This window comes from Ananas comosus, linkage group 4, assembly GCF_001540865.1.
Source record: "Ananas comosus cultivar F153 linkage group 4, ASM154086v1, whole genome shotgun sequence".
Lineage (NCBI taxonomy): Eukaryota > Viridiplantae > Streptophyta > Magnoliopsida > Poales > Bromeliaceae > Ananas > Ananas comosus.
The window spans coordinates 1,605,500-1,626,158 of record NC_033624.1 but is presented as its reverse complement, the minus strand read 5'-3'; the positions used below and the strand labels follow the sequence as shown (position 1 = coordinate 1,626,158).

The 20,659-nt window shown below is 36.9% G+C and overlaps 1 protein-coding gene and 1 pseudogene across 5 annotated transcripts; one reads left to right on the top strand and one right to left on the bottom strand.

Moving 5' to 3' along the window:
- Nucleotides 112-20,231, bottom strand: LOC109709192 (cullin-1-like). 5 transcript variants are annotated; one of them, XM_020231292.1, is made up of 27 exons: nt 20,019-20,231; nt 19,646-19,870; nt 19,451-19,550; nt 18,722-18,907; nt 18,500-18,547; nt 18,211-18,414; nt 18,049-18,126; nt 17,351-17,440; nt 17,182-17,262; nt 17,036-17,098; nt 16,479-16,514; nt 16,310-16,396; nt 16,083-16,232; nt 15,942-15,997; nt 4,481-4,538; nt 4,291-4,392; nt 4,143-4,205; nt 3,604-3,639; nt 3,435-3,521; nt 3,209-3,358; nt 3,075-3,130; nt 2,263-2,383; nt 2,035-2,196; nt 1,791-1,934; nt 1,486-1,704; nt 1,216-1,383; nt 112-954 (listed from the first exon to the last, which is right to left on the bottom strand). In XM_020231292.1, the coding sequence occupies exons 2-27, from the start codon at nt 19,783-19,785 to the stop codon at nt 853-855; spliced, it is 2,787 nt and encodes a 928-aa protein (XP_020086881.1). In that variant the 5' UTR covers nt 19,786-19,870; nt 20,019-20,231; the 3' UTR covers nt 112-852. The 5 variants fall into 5 exon arrangements, 4 of the variants coding, with proteins under 4 accessions (XP_020086881.1, XP_020086880.1, XP_020086882.1 ...); XM_020231291.1 differs by having other exon boundaries at nt 19,646-19,835; XM_020231293.1 differs by having other exon boundaries at nt 4,312-4,392; nt 19,646-19,835.
- LOC109709195 lies at nt 10,438-11,535 on the top strand (annotated as a pseudogene).

Here is a 20,659-nt window from a genome sequence, read left to right as displayed (position 1 = left end):
CCTAGAGCAAGCTTTTCAGGCAACAAAAAAATAAAAGCTAAGCTTTCAGATGTTAAAAGAAAACAAAATATGACTCACGGACTACAAAAAGAGACGCTATTAAGGCGCTTCTAATAAAAGAGCAATCAGCATCCTTTCAAACATCTAATATTCAAGCAGTATTTTCTCGGAAATCCCCGACGGACAATCCATGGGGCCTGCTCGGCCCTACTGTACCGGACAGAGCTGGTCGAAGCAGTAGTATTTATATTGCTTCTAAAAGCACTTCACTAAAATTTCAACAATAGCTTGTCCACAATTCGTTTAAGATTCTCACAGCAGCAGAAACTCCCAGCTTTTCTTTTCTTTTTTTTTTACGCTCACAAGTAACTGGAGGTCACTAAAGTTCATAACAAAAGCAGAAGAGTAGGTAAACAGGATCTAAAGACACTTTTCCTGTAGTTAGCAGCGAAAGATACCTACAATTATTGGCAGTGACACCTAATAGTAGGTGATGGGTACAACGAAAAATTCTAGAATGCAACGGGTATATTAGTGACGTGGCGTAACAAACCAATCAAATTAATCCTTTTAAGAATATATGTCCCATCATGATTGTAAAAAAGTATTTTTATTGTACTTTTGTTTGAAAAGAAGGAATGTGATTGGCTTGTTATTGATGACGTGGTGCAAGTATGACAGTGTAGAATTCCTCTGGGTACAACAAGGCTCATGGGTCGATGTAAAAGTATATCAAACTCTCAAGCAGCACAAGAAATTTTAAGTGATGAGTTTACCGCCAGAACGGGTGCTTCTGCATTATTGTTGGCGGCTTTGTAGAGAGATGATGAAAGAACATTTTCCAAGTATTAATCAGGCTAAGTATCTGAACGTGTTCGGATTGTCCTTGTCCCTCTCTAAATAGTCTCTAGAGATCAAGTCTTCGATCCTCTTCTTTATTGCCTTGAAGTCGGGCTGCACAAAGAAAACAGCAATTTATTATTCGTAGGACAATTTTCTCAGTGACTAAACCTAGCAACTAGATTACTAATAGGTACCACAGTTGGCATCCTCCATACCGTCACAAAGTGTTTTTTGATACCTATAACTTGATGGACTAATCAAATCACATCAAAGAAAGTGAAAACGAGTTAAAAGAGATGATTGTCTAAACACATTTGCAGTATCTCTTGGCTTCAAAAGAGAAATAAACAATTGTAATGAGGAGCTCGGTACCTTAAACATGCGGCTGAGCTGCTCAACGCATTCCATCACAAGTTGCTGATGACCTAAAACCTTTCTACTCTTCATTATGCGCACTATTGAAGCATCAATTGCATATCTTCTGTCTTTGTCAACATCTTCAATAACTTTCTTTTTCTCATCCACGGGAGGAAGAGGAATCTGCAGTATGTGTATAGCCATTAACCTCAAAAACTAAATCAAGGAGAATAGGTGCAAGAACACTGCGTTAACAGCAAAACTGCGTTAACAGCAAAACTTTACCTTGATCCTTCTCATTTTATCTGTGAACTTGGAATTGAACTCGAAATAATCAGTGGGAGATATATTTTTCGTATTTGGCTCTTTGTTGAGGATCTTGTATTTTGCGCATGAAAGGGAGTGGAGCAAACTGATGACGTCATCATCTGACAAATTCAACTGTGACATGATCTCCGAGTAACTTAATCGGTCGGAAGCATTAAATAGTAGCAGAGCAGCAGCCTGTAGGACGGGGAAAAATAATTATGATACAAGAATGTAGGAACAACCAATTTAATAATTTAAGAGGAAAAAAATCTGATGAAAACCTGATAGGTTGTTACAATCAGCTCTATTGTTTTAGGTTCAAACTTGCCATTGATATTACAGGTACCCAATGAATATATCCATGTAAGCTTCCGATGCTTGGTTTTTGTCTGATAGAACTCCTTAAAAACTTCGACACATTTAACCTATATATAACATATAATTGAAAATTAACAAAGCCTAATTAAAGCACACTTCAATTCCATAATTAGAAACTAAAAGAAGTAAAAAGGACCGAGTCTGTACCATCTCGGCAGGGAGATTAAGATCAAAGGATTTATAACTAGGCCAAAACCCAGTCGTTAAAACAGTCGCTGTAAGGTCAATTCCAGGACTTGCCAGAGGATTGCTATTTAGATATTCTTCAAAGCTTGATTGGTTTTCTCTTGCAAGAGTTAAATCAGTTACCTGAGAAGGAAGGAAACTGTAAAAAACCTTCTAATAGAAAGAAAATAATAAAATTTGTAAGCATACCATGCCCTCCATTTTTGAGGTAAATTGCCCTCCGCACTGCTGCTTTAGCTTTGTCAAAATACTACGCTCATGGTCATCATTAGGACTTTTATCAAATAGCAACCTTCGGGCAAGTTTCTTCCTGTGAATTAATCAAAATGAGTGTAAGGAAATATACATATATAGAAAGAGAGAGAGAGTACGGCTACTCTTTGTACTCATAAATTGTTTTCGATGATAGAGCTTCCGAATTGACGATCCATTCCGTTAAATATAATCTAGAACATTTGAAACTTCTAGAAAACTAATTTCATAGTTTTTAAAAATTATAATAAAGTCTATCAAATGGACATAAAATAAACGGTCAAAATGGAATTACCTCCTAAAAATAGATGATCGGATTTTTCAATTTATGATCGAAATTATAGATCTCTATATAAATAGTGAATAAAATTTTCTATCAAAAATTCGACTGATTTTGATTCTTTTACACCGTTAAAATTGCGAGCATCCCATACCAGCCATTAAAAATTGTCAATTTTTATATCTTTTGATCGTAAGGTAAATGATGTCGAAAAATTATGAAATTTAATTTCTAAAAGTTTCAAATACTCTAAATCATGTTTAATAGTATGGATCATCGATTTGAAACTCCATCATCGAAAATGACTTATGGGCAGGTCCATCGTACTCAAAAAGGAATAGTAGCCGAACTCTCTCTCTCTCTCTCTCTCTCTCTCTCTCTCTCTATATATATATATATATATATATATAAGCCAGATTAAAGTAAAAACAAATTACTAATTCAAAGGGTGACGGCATAAGACTTCTACCTGTAAAACTCAGCAAAAAGATCCTTATCGCTAATATATGAAAGCAGCTTCACAACCTGCGAGAGATTGTTCACATGATATATTTCAAGGTCAAATTATTAGAAAAATCAAAAGGCAGTTGAAAAGTCAATTACTTTCTCAAGGGTCTCCTCGATAGCTTCATCACTCAATTTCTCGCTTCCACCTTTTTTAAGTATATTGTCACAGAAGGTAGCTAGAAGTTCAGCACTTGCACTACCTGCAACTCCCTTGTTGCAGAAGACCTCAAAAGCCTCCTTTACTGCCTGATGAGAACAAGCATATTTAGGGAAGAAAGACGAAAACATACCCTTATATAAGAGGAAAAATTTCTATACGCACCTTATGAAAGAGCGAGTGGTTCTGGAAGCAGTTATTTACATATGCCAAATACTTGTCATGAAGCTCAATGATTTTTCTAACAAAAACCTACAACCAGATAGTTCCGTCAATAAACTTGCATTTTAAAGTAACCATAGTACTTGTATGAGCTGCAAATAAGAAATCTAACCTGTTCTTGTAAACCAACTAAATCTTTTTTCTCAGCCTGTAGGAAACATATGTTAGCCCATATCACGAGAAAGAACAGAAATATAAAAATGTATATACACTGCAAGTTGGTAAAAGTAATAAATGCTAGGAAACAAATATACAAACAGTAATCAAGAATACATGCCAGAAGCAACTTGAAATCAGTAGCTTGAGTTTGATAAACAACTTGCTTGATGAATTATCAACATGCTATTGAGCGTTAAGAGCACAGACTAGCCAGGCAAGTCCCGTGATTAGGCCAGCATATGAGCTAATTTTGAAACAACTCTAGCTAAATGGAAGAACATAGAGAATTGCAATTCATCAAAGTTTTAGGGCACTATACAAAATAGAGTTAGCAAGAATACGTAAGCAACTGAACAAGACTTCATACAAACACTAGATTGCAATGGCAGTTTTCATAACAAAAGATTTGCAAGAAATTCTTCGAAGAATGAAAATAAAATATTTTAAAGAAAATAAGCTGTTCGGTTGAAAAAGTATTTGTAGACTACTGACCTTCTTATTATTTGCGGCATCTTCTGCTTGTTTGACCAAAGCTGTACCTTCCGCGGTAACATGCTGCAGGACAAAAGTTTTTGATAAATCTCAGTAAACTGTAAAGAAAAACATTAGACTATTTTAACAAATTTGCACTTATACTAACCTGCTTAAAAATCTGAGCAACCTGCTTAACTATCTGAGCAATTGGGTCCAGACCACGATTTATTTTAGAAAAGAGTCTGTACATCCTCGACAAATCATCCACCTAACAAGTACAAGACAATTTTAAGTTTTTAGACAATTGGGCTAATGAAACAGAATCTACACTCATTTTGGAAGAAATATCTACGAACCTTGTCATCCTGGAGCAACGCATGACATCCGGAATGCTCTATCTCAAGAAGTTTCTTCCTGTTAATTAATCAAAATGAGTGTAAGGAAATATATATAGAGAGAGAGAGAGAGGGAGAGAGTAGGGCTACTATACTCTTATGAGTATAGAGCTCTTTATACTCATAAGTTGTTTTCGATGATAGAGCTTCCGAATTGACGATCCATGCCGTTAAATATAATTTAGAACATTTGAAACTTCTAGAAAACTAATTTCATAGTTTTTTAAAATTATAATAGTCTATCAAATGGACATAAAATAAATAATCAAAATTGAATTACCTTCTAAAAATAGATGATCGGATTTTTCAATTTATGATCAAAATTATAGATCTCTATCTAGATAGTGAATAAAATTTTCTATCAAAAATTCAACTATACCGGCCGTTAAAAATTGTCAATTTTTATATCTTTTGATCGTAAGGTAAATGATGTTGAAAAATTATGAAATTTAATTTCTAAAAGTTTCAAATACTCTAAATCATGTTTAATAGTATGGATCATCGATTCGGAAACTTCATCATCGAAAATGACTTATGAGCAGGTCCATCGTACTCATAAGAGTATAGTAGCTCTCTCTCTCTCTCTCTCTCTCTCTCTCTCTCTCTCTCTCTCNCCGAGTGCCAACTGCCAAGAATGGAAACAAGTGGAGAATGCTCATCTTTATACCGAATCTGCTCAGTACCAATGTTATGATCTTATCTTTCATTAAATCAACTAGTTAATCGCTTAACTAATAGATTTGACCATTGACCTAACAAGCAGGCCAGTACTCAGGTGATTGTTCAGTCAAGTTCTAGTAAACATGACTTACAGAGAGAGGGTTGCAAAGGACTATTAAACAAGAACAAACCTCCAAAAGCTTTGGTTCACTACTTGAATGCAAGTAATGCGAAACTCTGTCTTTCTCCTGTTTCAAACACTCCTCAGCCTGAAACAAGTAAAAAAGGTCATTATTACCAAACTAAGGATAGCTTAATAATGCATTTCATCCAAACAAATTTTAGAAGAGGAGTACCTTCAGCATATAACCTGTACAGGAGTCCTCTGAAATCCAGCTTTTTGCTTTCCGAGAATAATAAGCTGCAGTGCGTTTAAGCATGTATGCTTCGAAGTCATAATAGTCCATCTTACCCAACCCAATTTCAACAAAAATATCTAATACATTCTTGAGCAAAGCTCTATCAATCTGCTCGCCCTCACGTTCTTGATTAATCTGATTGGCATAGTTTATGCTGAATTAGAAAAATATCCATGAAGCTGAAGTATAGCACATCATAAATCTTTTACTTTTGACTTACCAATGAGATCACAGCATCTCTTGCTTTAAAATAAATCTCCTGATAAACCTGAATATCAGAAAACAAATCAGCAACGATTCAGGAAAAACCAGAATATTCGAGAACTCAAGAATGACAACAACCTCCAATTATGTGCATACACAAAATCCACTTCTAAATCTTCGAGGAGATATGAACTTTCAAAACAAATATATGATATTTTACAGTTAGGAGCTCACGTACCAGATTGCGGAAGCAAGTAAGCCCAACTTCACTAATCGGAGGGAGTGACTTTTGAGTAACAAAGTTGTCATCAAGGTGGCGGAAACAAAGTGAGAGCAATCTGACCATTTCTTTGTGATTTGACCATCTATTGACTAGTTCCCTCAGCATAAACTCACCGTCTTTCTCCCTCAAAGATGACAACACCTGAATGAAAATAACCAAGCTGCTTACAATACAATCATCGATACATCTAAAAGGAGAGAGAGAGAGAGAGTCAACTACTGAAAGAAGAAGCAAAATAGAACAGGGCTACACGTATAATGTATGTGAAAAGCAATACGTATCTCAATTCATACAGGTCTTCAAAAACAATAAATGACAGCTATCAGCCTAAATTTCCTAATGAAAATCTTCAAAAGAAGAAGGACACTTAAAAATGAAAAAGATAACCTTCTAATTCTTCATGAATCAGCTGACCACACTAGCACCAGTAATAACAGAACCACTAAACTTCCAATACTCACTGATTCTCATTAATGGCTGTCGACAATGTTTGAACTATTGCAAATAAATAGTATAAACCCCAATAAGGGTGAATATATAGAAGGTTAACTTCTCATTTAGCTAACAATAACATTAATAACAATGCAGACAAAAAAGAAGAAGAAGAAGAAGAGAGAGCAACTACACTTCGTGCAACAAAATAGTTGAAAAAAGTAGACAAAAAAAGTTTGCAAGGCATCCTCACTGTCGAAGTGATGTACTCCTCAACCGACTCCCGATACTTGTTGTATAGCTGTTGCGAGTAACGATGAGGGGGCTTCTGAGTGCACATATCGTAGATAGTCCTGATCCATAGTTAAAACAAATCAAAGAAACATGAGCTCAAGGTACAATTTTAGCAAACCCTAATAGACAAGGAGGAGGAGATAGTGAGCATACGTGTAGAGCATCATGTAGTCTTTGGCGCGAAACTTCTCCTCGGAGAGACCCTCCAGGCTGTTCTTCAGCTTGGTGATCCCCTTCTGAATGAGCTCCCATCCCTGCTCCAAACGGATCGTCTTCCTCTCGTCGTCCATCGACATGCTCCCGATCTCCAACGTCCCGAAGATCGAAATAAACCCTAATTTCTACCCTACAAACACCAAAGAGCTCGAACCGTAATCCCGACTACTCGATCCAACAAAAAAGAGAAAAAAAAAATGCCCAAATTGAGCCCTAAAACAACCAATCTGAACGTCGAATTTGAGCAACCAAGGCAAGTAATCAGATCAAGCGCGAAAAAGGAGTTAGGAATTGGGGATACGCACCTGAATTAGGAAATAATCGGGGGAGGAGGCGAGGAAAAGAGCTCCTCAGAGGGTTGGATTCAGATCTCAATCTGAATCAAGCATCCATGGAGATCGAGCACCAGTGGTCGGGGATGAGATCTAGATCTGGATTAGAGGAGTGAGAGGAAAAGAGATAGAACAGAGAAGAGAGTAGAAGAGTAGAGAGAAAGAGAGAGAGACACAGAGGAAGAAGAGCATTGAGGAGGAAGGGAGTTTATTCAAATTCTTTTCATGCCATTCCTATTTATAGTGTCAGTACGAGAATTCAATTATAAATGTTACAAAATTGGAGGGTTGAATTGTAAAGAGATCACTCTTTGTATCATGGATCGCTAATTCCATTCAATCGCCTGAGTTTGGGCCGGCCCAGTTCACCAACTGCTGTAACAGGCAAGCGGTTAATGGATCACCCTTATCCGCGTTATCCATAGCCCGTCGGATCTTGGGTCCGCCTTTTCCTCCGATCCGCTCCTAATCGCTAACCGCTCCATTTACTTGTCTTCTTCTCCTCACCTCCTGCGGGGTTTGTAGACGAACGATTGTAATTTGGGGAGGTTACGGTTTATTTTTTATTTTATTTTATTACCAAGAAAGAGCGTGGAATTAGGGATGAATTTAAATTAGAAATGGTAAGAAAAAGAAACAACGAGTTAGAACTGTGCAGGAAAATGCAAAAAAGCCTCTGTTAGTTTGGTAATTACACTTCCATCCAAGAATTTATAATTAGCCCTCTCGACATCCATATTTTTATATGCCGTTATTATTTTCTCCTTCAAAATGACAGTAACACAGAGCGTTACAACGAATAGCAACAAAAGAGGGACAAAATATCCAATCATATAAAAAATGAAAAAGGCTAATTGTAGGTTTCTAAAAATTGGGAGGGGTAAAATAAAATATATCTGTAGGTAAATAAGTGCCCGGAAATATATCTGTAGTTAAATTATACCTATCTTTTGCTTAGTTAAATTGATTCTCTAACATACGCCTTTATCCAATTATATAAATACATCCATATAATTAATTTGGCTAAGAGTCATCTAATTACCAAAATTTGTCCACCCAATATGTTAGAGAATTTGTTCAAAAGGAAAAGATTGCAATAAATTTTGAAAAGTTGCAATAAGCTTTTGCAAAAGAAAATGTTCTTTTTTTTTGGAGTATACTTGATAAAAATTTATCCTTTATTTTCAAATTTTTCTAACTTTTGCAACAACACATTTGTAACGTTCCCTTTAGACAGGATAAGTCCCGCGTTCGTGCCCAAGAGGTACATCCGCGCCCCCGAGGAGCGCCCTGCTGCTGCAGCAGCGGTGGCGGGGCCCGGAGACGTCCCCGTCATCGACATGTCGAAGCTGGGATCCAAATGGCACGGCGCCGATGAGCTGAAGAAGCTCGCCGCCGCCTGCGAGGAGTGGGGCTTCTTTCAGGTACATATAGAGTTAATATATTATCGGAAGTATAGAGGAGTTGACGTTTCTAATTTTTTGATCCTTAGATTAAGAATTGTACGGTTGGGATGATTACGGTCTTATATGATTGAGTAGGACCCTAGAGGTTAGAGTTGAGTGGTCCCCACATGATAATAGTATTAATCCAAAAATTAAAAATAATCAAAAAAATTAATCTAAGGGCCAAAAAGTTGAAAGCACAATATTCCGATAGTATATATAGAGTAGAGCTACTATGTTATCGGAAGTATAGAGGATTTGGTGCTTCCGATTTTTTGGCCCTTAGATCAATCCCTTTAATCATTTCTAATCTTTGAATTAATACTATTAACCTGTAGGGACCACTCAACCTTAGGGGTACTACTCAAACCTGGAGGGATCGCAATCATTCTAATCGTATAATTTTTTGATCCAATGGTTAAAAAGTTGGAAGCATCAGATCATTTATGCTTCCAATAACATAGTAGCTCTACACCGTATACATATAGTATTTGTGTCAGTTTGCTATTTAGTTTTTAACTATTAAATCTATTATTTTGATTATTTTTACTATTAAATTAATATTATTTCACTAATAATTATTAAACTCTAAAAGACCACCACTCAATCTTAAAAAATCGCCATCATTCAAACCCTACAATTTTTCATGAAAGGGTTAAAAATTAAATAGCAAAAAAATTAAAATATTATTAATAGTATTTTAGCCAAACTCTCTTTCTCTCTATATTTATATTAATTGGCTTATTGAATTATTATGACAGGTAAAACTCTGTCGTGCAATTAATATCACAGGAGATATTCACCTGTTATAACTGTACTATATACTTTTGCTTTGTTAAAGTTTAATTAACAGTTTGCAAGATATTATTTTGAAACAAAATTTGTAAGCAGTTTCAATCTTTTATCTGTTTTAGTTTAATATAAATTATGAATGTTTTAGTACGACACAAAAAGTAAACTATTAGAATGTGAGCAAGCATAGAACTCTGTAATATAGTGAACTTTGTTTCGTACATGAATATATATATATATATATATATATATATAGATAGAGTGAGGTTACTATACTATCGGAAGCACGGAGCCTTCCGTGCTTCCAGCTCGTTTTCGATGTTACGACTTTCGAATCGTCGATCGGTTTCGTTAAACTTGATCTAGAGTATTTGAAGTATCTAGAAAATAAATTTTATGATTTTACGATATCATTTGCCTAGTGAACGAAGGGGTTCAAAATCAACGGCTGAAAATAAAAATCTTACAAAATGTAATAATATGACATTAAAATTTTAAATCAAAGATATTGATCTTGTTTTATATAGTATAAAGAATTTTCTATCAAAATTTCACGTGATTTTGATATTTCTACACCGTTAAACTTGCAAACGGCTCACTACGGCCATTGAAATTTGTTGATTTTGAGCCCATTCGATCACTAGGCAAATGATATCGAAAAATAATAAAATTTATTTTCTAGGTACTCCAAATACTCTAGATCAAGTTTAACGGAGCCGATCGACGATTCGAAAGTCGCAACATCGAAAACGAGCTGGAAGCACGGAAGGCTCCGTGCTTCCGATAGCATAGTAGCCTCACTCTATATATATATATATATATATATATATATATATGTCGTGAACCATGGTGTGGAGAAGTGGCTGATGGATGGCATGGAGAAGGTGGCGCGGGAGTTCTTCATGCTTCCTTTGGAAGAAAAGGAGAAGTATCCAATGGCACCGGGCACGATTCAGGGCTACGGCCACGCCTTCATCTTCTCGGAGGACCAGAAACTCGACTGGTGCAACATGCTCGCTCTCGGGGTGGCGCCTCCCTTCATCAGAAACTCTAGCCTCTGGCCTACAAACCCTACTCACTTTAGGTGCTCTCTTCGTATAAATAATAACTTTATCATTACCACACCAGCAACACGTAAACATGTTGAAACAAACGTTTATGATAAACGAAAATCACAAGAATCTCAATCCATAACGTTTTCAACTCATCTTCACTGCAGTGAGACGCTAGAGATGTACACCGCGAGAATAAGAAACCTGTGCGAGAGGCTGCTGATCGTGATTGCGGAGACGCTGGGACTGGCGCCGAACACATTCGGGGACATGTTCGGGGAGGCAGTGCACGATGAACTACTACCCGCCGTGCTCGCGGCCCGACCTCGTGCTGGGGCTGAGCTCGCATTCGGATGGCAGCGCACTCACCGTGCTGCAGCAGGACGCCACCTGCGCCGGCCTGTAGATCCTCAAGGACGGCGCCTGGGTGCCGGTAAACCCTATCCCCAACGCACTTGTGATCAACATTGGAGACACCATTGAGGTACGTATATATATACATATATTCTAGCAAATAATCAACTTTAGCCATTTTTTACTTATAAAGCAGTGTTTTGTTGGAGAATAAAATGAATTTTTTGAGCAGAACACCTCTTGCTGTGGTCAAACATGATAAAACTAAATGTTCTTTTTTACTGTGATCGCTACAGAAATGGTCAAACCAAACTATTATTATATTCACTAATTATTACTGGCCCAGATCAAACATTGCGTAAATAACACCAAAAATCAAAATTAGATGGAAATCCCCCATGATTTTGTTACTGAATAAAGCGAAACAATAACAAAACAAAACAAAACAGGTGGTGACGAATGGGAAGCACAAGAGCGTGGAGCACAGGGCGGTGACCAACGAAGAGAGGGACAGGCTCTCCGTGGTCACGTTCTATGCGCCGCCCAGCTATGACGTGGAGGTGGGCCCCCGCGCTGAGCTGGTGCACCGGGACCAGCGCTGCATGTACAAGAGGTACAACCACGGCGACTACAGCCGCCACTACGTCCCCAACAAGCTCTGCAGGGGAAGAAGACTCTGGAGTTTGCTAAGATTCAGGTTAACTAATAATAACGATCCAATTGTTTATGTTTTGCTATAATAATTTCATAAATTAGCGGTCTTTGAAGTAGCCAATGTACAAAGTATATACCATACACCTGCTAAAATCTTAATTATGTGCGTGTATACTGTGGTGGGGTGGGGCACGTGTGACGTATTTATATAGTGTGTGGAGATTGAATAGATATAATGGTGGTAACTGGACATTTAAGTGATTCTCTGTTAGCAATTGGGTTCAATTTTTTTTTTTTTTAACATAAAAAAGCTGTAGTGGATGGTATCAAGCTCATCTAAGGGCCTGTTTGGCATGGCTCTTGAAACGCCCCTACGTGATTCAAAAAGCTACACGCACTCGATAAACAAAATGCCCAGAGCAAGCTTTTCCCGCAACAAAAAATAAAAGCTAAGCTTTTAGATGTTAAAAACAAACAAAATACGACTCGCGGACTACAGAGAGAGAGAGACGCTATTAAAGCGCTTTTAATAAAAGAGCAATCAGTATCCTTTCAAACATCTAATACTCGAGCAGTATTTTCTCGGAAATCCCCGACGGACAATCCATGGGGCCTGTTTGGCCCTACTGCACCGGACAGAGCTGGTCGAAGCAGTAGTATTTATATTGCTTCTAAAAGCACTTTCACTAAAATTTCTACAATAGCTTGTCCACAATTCATTTAAGATTCTCACAGCAGTAGAAGCTCCCAGCTTTTTTCTTTTTTTTTTTTTTCTTTACGCTCACAAATAACTAGAGGTCACTAGAGTTCATAACAAAAGCAGAAGAGCAGGTAAACAGGATCTAAAGACACTTTTCCTGTAGTTTGCAGCGAAAGATACCCACAATTATTGGCAGTGGCACCATATAGTAGGTAATGGGTAGCAAATGGCCTAAATAATATAGAAACTCAGATGAACGAATAATGGCGATTGGAAGAGAAGCAGGGCCACATCAATCATGGAGCTTGTCTTGTAGCCCGGAGTGCGGTGGGCGTAAGAATCTGCTAACAAGTGTGGTGCAAAACACTGTTTGTTTTCTGCACCAGCAGCACCTACTTAAGCAACTTCTTGTTTCAAGGGTGCAGAGAATCTTTACTGTAACTAATCCTATGTGACAGTCCCAGATAAGAAAAAATAAACAAAAGAAGAGAAGAAGAGTCACAGAGACTTGCTCAATGGAGATAATGTGGAAGCTTTCTTTGATGAATCGCCGCAAACATCAGGGCAAGCAAATTCCTACAGCTACTGACGGCCAAGTTGGATCAGATCAAATGAAAACCTCGGACATAGAAGCTTCAACCAGAGAAAAAAAAAAAAAAAAAAAAAAAAAAAACTGGGTTTGAGTCAGAATTTTATCATGAACCTGTAATTTTGAATCCAGGATCAGCCCAATTAACTGGGCAAGGTGTAACTCAAACCTGCAAAAGAAACTAAACAGAAGCCACTAATAGAGGAGAATAATAATACCATCTGGTGGTAAAACGCTGTACATAATTGAAAGTTATTCCAAGCAACAGCAGAAATGGAATTAAATGCAGTCGCATATATAATAACATTGATAATAATTGTGCGAGAAGAGTTACTTACGTAACTAGTCGAGTAAAATATAGAGCAACAAGCAGATTTCCAACCTAGACAAAATACAGCAGAGAAGACTTAATAGATGTAGAAGACGCTAGTTAAGAAAAAACAATGAAGTATGCCAGTGTAATGACGATTTACAACAGTAAGAAAAGTGATTCTGAGCATTTCCGACTGTAGAAGCTTTCACCCATACATTCTTATAGGCAATAAAACATACATCGGTTTGAGGGAAATGTACAACAAGGCTCATGGGTCGATGTAAAGTATATCAATCTCTCAAGCAGCACGAGAAATTTTAAGTGATGAGTTTACCACCAGAACGGGTGCTTCTGCGTTATTGTTGGCGGCTTTGTAGAGAGATGATTAAAGAACATTCTCCAAATATTAATCAGGCTAAGTATCTGAACGTGTTCGGATTGTCCTTGTCCCTCTCTAAATAGTCTCTAGAGATCAAGTCTTCGATCCTCTTCTTTATTGCCTTGAAGTCAGGCTGCACAAAGAAAACAGCAATTTATTATTCGTAGGACAATTTTCTCAGTGACTAAACCTAGCAACTAGATTACTAATAGGTACCATATTTGGCATCCTCCATATCGTCACAAAGTGTTTTTTGATACTTATAACTTGATCGACTAATCAAATCACGTCAAAGAAAGTGATAACGATTTAAAGAGATGATTGTCTAAACACATTTGCACTATCTCTTGGCTTCAAAAGAGAAATAAACAATTGTAATGAGGAGCTTGGTACCTTAAACATGCGGCTGAGCTGCTCAACGCATTCCATCACAAGTTGCTGATGACCTAAAACCTTTCTACTCTTCATTATGCGCACTATTGAAGCATCAATTGCATATCTTCTGTCTTTGTCAACATCTTCAATAACTTTCTTTTTCTCATCCACGGGAGGAAGAGGAATCTGCAGTATGCGTATAGCCATAACCTCAAAAACTCAATCAAGGAGAACAGGTGCAAGAACACAGCGTTAACAGCAAAACTTTACCTTGATCCTCCTCATTTTATCTGTGAACTTGGAATTGAACTCGAAATAATCAGTGGGAGATATATTTTTTGTATTAGGCTCTTTGTTGAGGATCTTGTATTTTGCACATGAAAGAGAGTGGAGCAATCTGATGACGTCATCATCTGACAAATTCAACTGTGACATGATCTCTGAGTAACTTAATCGGTCGGAAGCATTAAAAAGTAGCAGAGCAGCAGCCTGTAGGACGGGAAAAAATAATTATGATTCAAGAATGTAGGAACAACCAATTTTAAATAATTTAAGAGGAAAAAATTCTGATGAAAACCTGATAGGTTGTTACAATCAGCTCTATTGTTTTAGGTTCAAACTTGCCATTGATATTACAGGTACCCAATGAATATATCCATGTAAGCTTCCGATGCTTGGTTTTTGTCTGATAGAACTCCTTAAAAACTTCGACACATTTAACCTATATATAACATGTAAATGAAAAATAGCAAAGCCTAATTAAAGCACGCTTCAATTCCATAACTAGAAACTAAAAGAAGTAACAAGGACCAAGTCTGTACCATCTCAGCAGGGAGATTAAGATCAAAGGATTTATAACTAGGCCAAAACCCAGTCGTTAAAACAGTCACTGTAAGGTCAATTCCAGGATTTGCCAGAGGATTGCTATTTAGATATTCTTCGAAGCTTGATTGGTTTTCTCTTGCAAGAGTTAAATCAGTTACCTGAGAAGAAAGGAAACTGTAAAAAACCTTCAAATAGGAAGAAAATAATAAAATTTGTAAGCATACCATGCCCTCCATTTTTGAGGTAAATTGCCCTCCGCACTGCTGCTTTAGCTTTGTCAAAATACTACGCTCATGGTCATCATTAGCACTTTTATCAAATAGCAACCTTCGGGCAAGTTTCTTCCTGTGAATTAATCAAATTGAGTGTAAGGAAATATATATATATATATATATATATATAGAGAGAGAGAGAGAGAGAGAGAGAGAGAGAGAGAGAGAGAGAGAGAGAGTAGGGCTACTATACTCTTATGAGTATAGAGCTCTTTGTACTCATAAGTTGTTTTCGATAATAGAGCTTCCGAATTGACGATCCATGCCGTTAAATATGATCTAGAGCATTTGAAACTTCTAGAAAACTAATTTCGTAATTTTTTGAAATTATAATAAAGTCTATCAAGTAGACATAAAATAGACGATCAAAATCAAATTACCTCCTAAAAATAGATGATAGATTCTTCAATTTATGATCGGAATTGTAGATCTCTATCTAGATAGTGAATAATTTTTTCTACCAAAAATTCAATCGATTTCGATTCTTTTACACCGTTAAACTTGCAAGCATCCCATACCGGTTGTTAAAAATTCTCAATTTTTATATCTTTTGATCGTAAAGTAAATGATGTCAAAAAATTATGAAATTTGGTTTCTAGAAATTTCAAATACTCTAAATCAAGTTTAACTATATGGATTATCGATTGGGAAGCTCCATCATCAAAAATGATTTATGGGTAGGTCAATTGTACTCATAATAAGAGTATAATAGCCGAACTCTCTCTCTCTCTCTCTCTCTCTCTCTCTCTCTCTCTATATATATATATATATAAAGCCAGATTAAAGTAAAAACAAATTACTAATTGAAAGGGTGACAGCATAAGACTTCTACCTGTAGAACTCAGCAAAAAGATCCTTATCGCTAATATATGCAAGCAGCTTCACAACCTGCGAGAGATTGTTCACATGATATATTTGATATTTCAAGGTCAAATTATTAGAAAAATCAAAAGACAGTTGAAAAGTCAATTACTTTCTCAAGGGTCTCCTCGATAGCTTCATCACTCAACTTCTCGCTTCCACCTTTTTTAAGTATATTGTCACAGAAGGTAGCTAGAAGTTCAGCACTTGCACTTCCTGCAACTCCCTTGTTGCAGAAGACCTCAAAAGCCTCTTTTAGTGCCTGATGAGAACAAGCATATTTAGGGAAGAAACATGAAAACATACCCCTTATATAAGAGGAAAATTTTCTGTACGTACCTTATGAAATAGAGAGTGGTTCTGGAAGCAATCATTTACATATGCCAAATACTTGTCATGAAGCTCAATGATTTTTCTAACAAAGACCTACAACCAGATAGTTCCATCAATAAACTTGCATTTTAAAGTAACCATAGTACTTGTATGAGCTGCAAATAAGAAATCTAACCTGTTCTTGTAAACCAACTAAATCTTTTTTCTCAGCCTGTAGGAAACATATGTTAGCCCATATATCACAAGAGAGAGAAGAAATATAAAAAATGCATATACACTGCAAGCTGGTAAAAGCAATAAATGCTAGGAAATAAATATACAAACAGTAATCAGGACTACATGCCAGAAGCAACTTGAAATCAGTAGCTTGAGTTTGCAAGTCTAAAATGATAAACAACTTGCTTGATGAATTATCAACATATTATTGAGCGTTAAGAGCACGGACTAGCCACGCAAGTCCTGTGATTAGGCCAGCATATGAGCTAATTTTGCAAACAACTATAGGTAAATGGAAGAACACACAGAATTGCAATTCATCAAAGTTTTAGGGCACTATATAAAATAGAGTTAGCAAGAATATGTAAGCAACTGAACAAGACTTCATACAAACATTAGATTGCAACGGCAGTTTTCATAACAAAAGATTTGCAAGAAATTCTTCGAAGAATGAAAATAAAATATTTTAAAGAAAATAAGCTGTTCAGTTGAAAAAAGCATTTGTAGACTACTGACCTTCTTATTACTTGCGGCATCTTCTGCTTGTTTGACCAAAGCTGTACCTTCCGCGGTAACATGCTGCAGGACAAAAGTTTGTGCTAAATCTCAGTAAACTGTAAAGAAAAACATTAGACTGTTAACAAATTTGCACTTATACTAACCTGCTTAAATATCTGAGCAATTGGGTCCAGACCACGATTTATTTTAGAAAAGAGTCTGTACATCCTCGACAAATCATCCACCTAACAAGTACAAGACAATTTTAAGTTTTTAGACAATTGAGCTAATGAAACAGAATCTACACTCATTTTGGAAGAAATATCTACGAACCTTATCATCCTGGAGCAATGCATGACATCCGGAATGCTCTTTCTCAAGAAGTTGGGTTGCATATACAGAGAGTAACTCATTTTGCACTTTCTACAGCAATTGAAAAGCAATGTATGTTAGAGTAACAAACTGCATTGGAATTGGTAAGTTGCGGTGAAACAGGATGTCAGGCACAAAACAAGCATCATCAAGTTCAAATATTAATTAGCAGGCTAATAATCACAGACAGTAGTATTATTAGAACGACTTGGATCAGCTTGTTGGACATGTGACAGTGACCACAAACAACCAAGAACTGAATTATGCCAACAGACTAGATTGATAAGGACTTTTGTCTCTTTACTATTCTAACCACAACAGCCAGTTTTAACTATCTCAAGAAAATGCATTAATAACTGTGTGATTTAAATCTTTAGAAATATTATATTAGAAAATAAATGGCTAAATGGCATGTGGCCCAGCCGAGTGCCAACTGCCAAGAATGGAAACAGGTGAAGAATGCTCATCTTTATACCAAACCTCCTCAGTACCAATGTTATGATCTTATCTTTCATTAAATCAACTAGTTAATCACTTAACTAATAGATTTGACCATTGACCTAACAAGCAGGCCAGTACTCAGGTGATTGTTCAGTCAAATTCTAGTAAACATGACTTACAGAGAGAGGGTTGCAAAGGAGTATTAAACAAGAACAAACCTCCAAAAGCTTTGGTTCACTACTGGAATGCAAGTAATGCGAAACTCTGTCTTTCTCCCGTTTCAAACACTCCTCAGCCTGAAGCAAGTAAAAAAGGTCATTATCACCAAACGAAGGATAGCTTAATGCATTTCATCCAAACAAATTTTAGAAGAGAAGTACCTTCAGCATATAATCTGGACAGGAGTCCTCTGAAATCCAGCTTGAAGCTTTCCGAGAATAATAAGCTGCAGTGTCTTTAAGCATGTCTGCTTCGAAGTCATTCTCGTAATAGTCCATCTTACCCAACCCAATTTCAACAAAAATGTCTAATACATTCTTGAGCAAAGCTCTATCAACCTGCTCCCCCTCACGTTCTTGATCAATCTGATTGCCATAGTTCATGCTGAATTAGAAAAATATCCATGAAGCTGAAGTATAGCACATCATAAATCTTTTACTTTTCACTTACCAATGAGATCACAGCATCTCTTACTTTAAAATAAATCTCCTGATAAACCTGAATATCAGAAAACAAATCAGCAACGATTCAGGAAAAACCAGAATATTCGAGAACTCAAGAATGACAACAACCTCCAACTATGTGCATACACAAAATGCACTTCTAAATCTTCGAGGAGATATGAACTTTCAAAACAAGTATATAATATTTTAAAGTTCAGAGCTCACGTACCAGATCGCGGAAGCAAGTAAGCCCAACTTCACTAAGCGGAGGGAGTGACCTTCGAGTAACAAAGTAGCGATCAAGGTAGTGGAAAAAACGTGAGAGCCATCTGACCATGACTTTGTGATTTGACCATCTTTTGACTAGTTCCCTCAGCATAAACTCATCGTGTTTCTCCATCAAAGATGGCAACACCTGAATGAAAATAACCAAGCTGCTTCTAATACAATCATCGATACATCTAAAAGGAGGGAGAGAGAGAGTCAACTACGGAAAGAAGAAACAAAATAGAACAAGGCTACACATATAAAGTATGTGAAAAGCAATACGTATCTCAATTCATACAGGTCCTCAAAAACAATAAATGACAGCTATCAACCTAAATTTCCTAATGAAAATCTTCAAAAGAAGAAGGATGCTTAAAAATGAAAAAGATAACCTTCTACTTCTTCATGAATCAGCTGATCGCACTAGCACCAGTAATAACAGAACCACTAAACTTCCAGTACTTACTGATTCTCATTAATGGCTGTTGACAATGTTTGAATTATTGCAAATAAACAGCATAAACCCCAATAAGGGTGAATATATAGAAGGTTAACTTCTCATTTAACTAACAATAACATTAATAATAATGCTGACAAAAAAGAAAAAGAAAAAGAAGAGAGAGTAACTATGTAGTCGTGCACTAAAATAGTTGAAAAAAGTAATCAAAAGAAGTTTGCAAGGCATCCTCACTGTCGAAGTGATGTACTCCTCAAACGACTCCCGATACTTGTCGTATAGCTGTTGCGAGTAATCATGAGGGGGCTTCTGAGTGCACATATTGTAGATAGTCCTGATCCATAGTTAAAAGAAATCAATGAAACATGAGCTCAAGGTAACAATTTTAGCAAACCCTAATAGACAAGGAGGAGAAGATAGTGAGCATACGTGTAGAGCATCATGTAGTCCTCGGGGCTAAACTGCTTCTCGGGGAGACCCTCCAGGATGTTCTTCAGCTTGGTGATCCCCTTCTGCATGAACTCCCATCCCTGCTCCAAATCGATCGTCTTCCTCTCGTGCATCGACATGCTCCCGATCTCCAACGTCCCGAAGATCGAAATAAACCCTAATTTCTACCCTACAAATACCAAAGAGCTCGAACCGTAATCCCAACTACTCGATCCAACAAAAAAGAGAAAAAAAAAAAAAAAAAAACCCCAAACTGAGCCCTAAAACAACCAATTTGAACGTCGAATTTGAGCAACCAAGGCAAGTAATCAGATCAAGCGCGAAAAAGGAGTTAGGAATTGGGGACGCGCACCTGAATTAGGAAATAATCGGGGGAGGAGGCGAGGAAAAGAGCTCCTCAGAGGGTTCGAAACCCTAACCCTAACCCTAATCCGAAAAGGGCGAACTTTTGGGGGAAGAAGAAGACGGAGACCCCATCGGGGATTGGGAGGAAGCTGCGGGGTTTGGAGACGGACGATTGTAATTTGGGGAGGTTGTTTATTTATTTATTTAGTTATAGTTATGGTGTATTTTATTATGACCAAGGAAGAGCGTGGAATTAGGGATCAATTTAAATTAGAAATGGTAAGAAAAAGAAACAACGGGTTAAAGCTGTCCTTATATGCAGGGAAAAAAAAAAAAAAAAAGCCTCTGTTAGTTTTGTAATTACACATCGATCCAAGAATTTATAATTAACCCTCTCGACTTCCATATTTTTATATGCCGTTATTATTTTCTCCTTCAAAATGACAATAACACAGCGTCCCACCACCGAATTAGCAATAAAAGAGGGACAAAATATCCAATCATACAAAAAATGAAAAAGGCTAGTTAAAAATTGGAGGGGTAAAATAAAAATGGCAAATTTGCTCTTGTAAGAAGGATTCCGTATTCTTTGCCTTACTAATTTTTACATCTGACTGAATAGCGGTTCCATATGTGGGCCCCATTGAC

Excerpts from the sequence above, each read along its gene's own strand:
- LOC109709192 (XM_020231292.1), bottom strand. The coding sequence starts at position 19,785 with ATGTCGATGCACGAGAGGAAGACGATCGATTTGGAGCAGGGATGGGAG. Across the intron at positions 18,908-19,450 it reads AGGAGTACATCACTTCGACA|GTGTTGCCATCTTTGATGGA; the intron begins GTGAGGATGCCT and ends ATTTTCATTCAG. Across the intron at positions 18,548-18,721 it reads TTACTTGCTTCCGCGATCTG|GTTTATCAGGAGATTTATTT; the intron begins GTACGTGAGCTC and ends TCTGATATTCAG.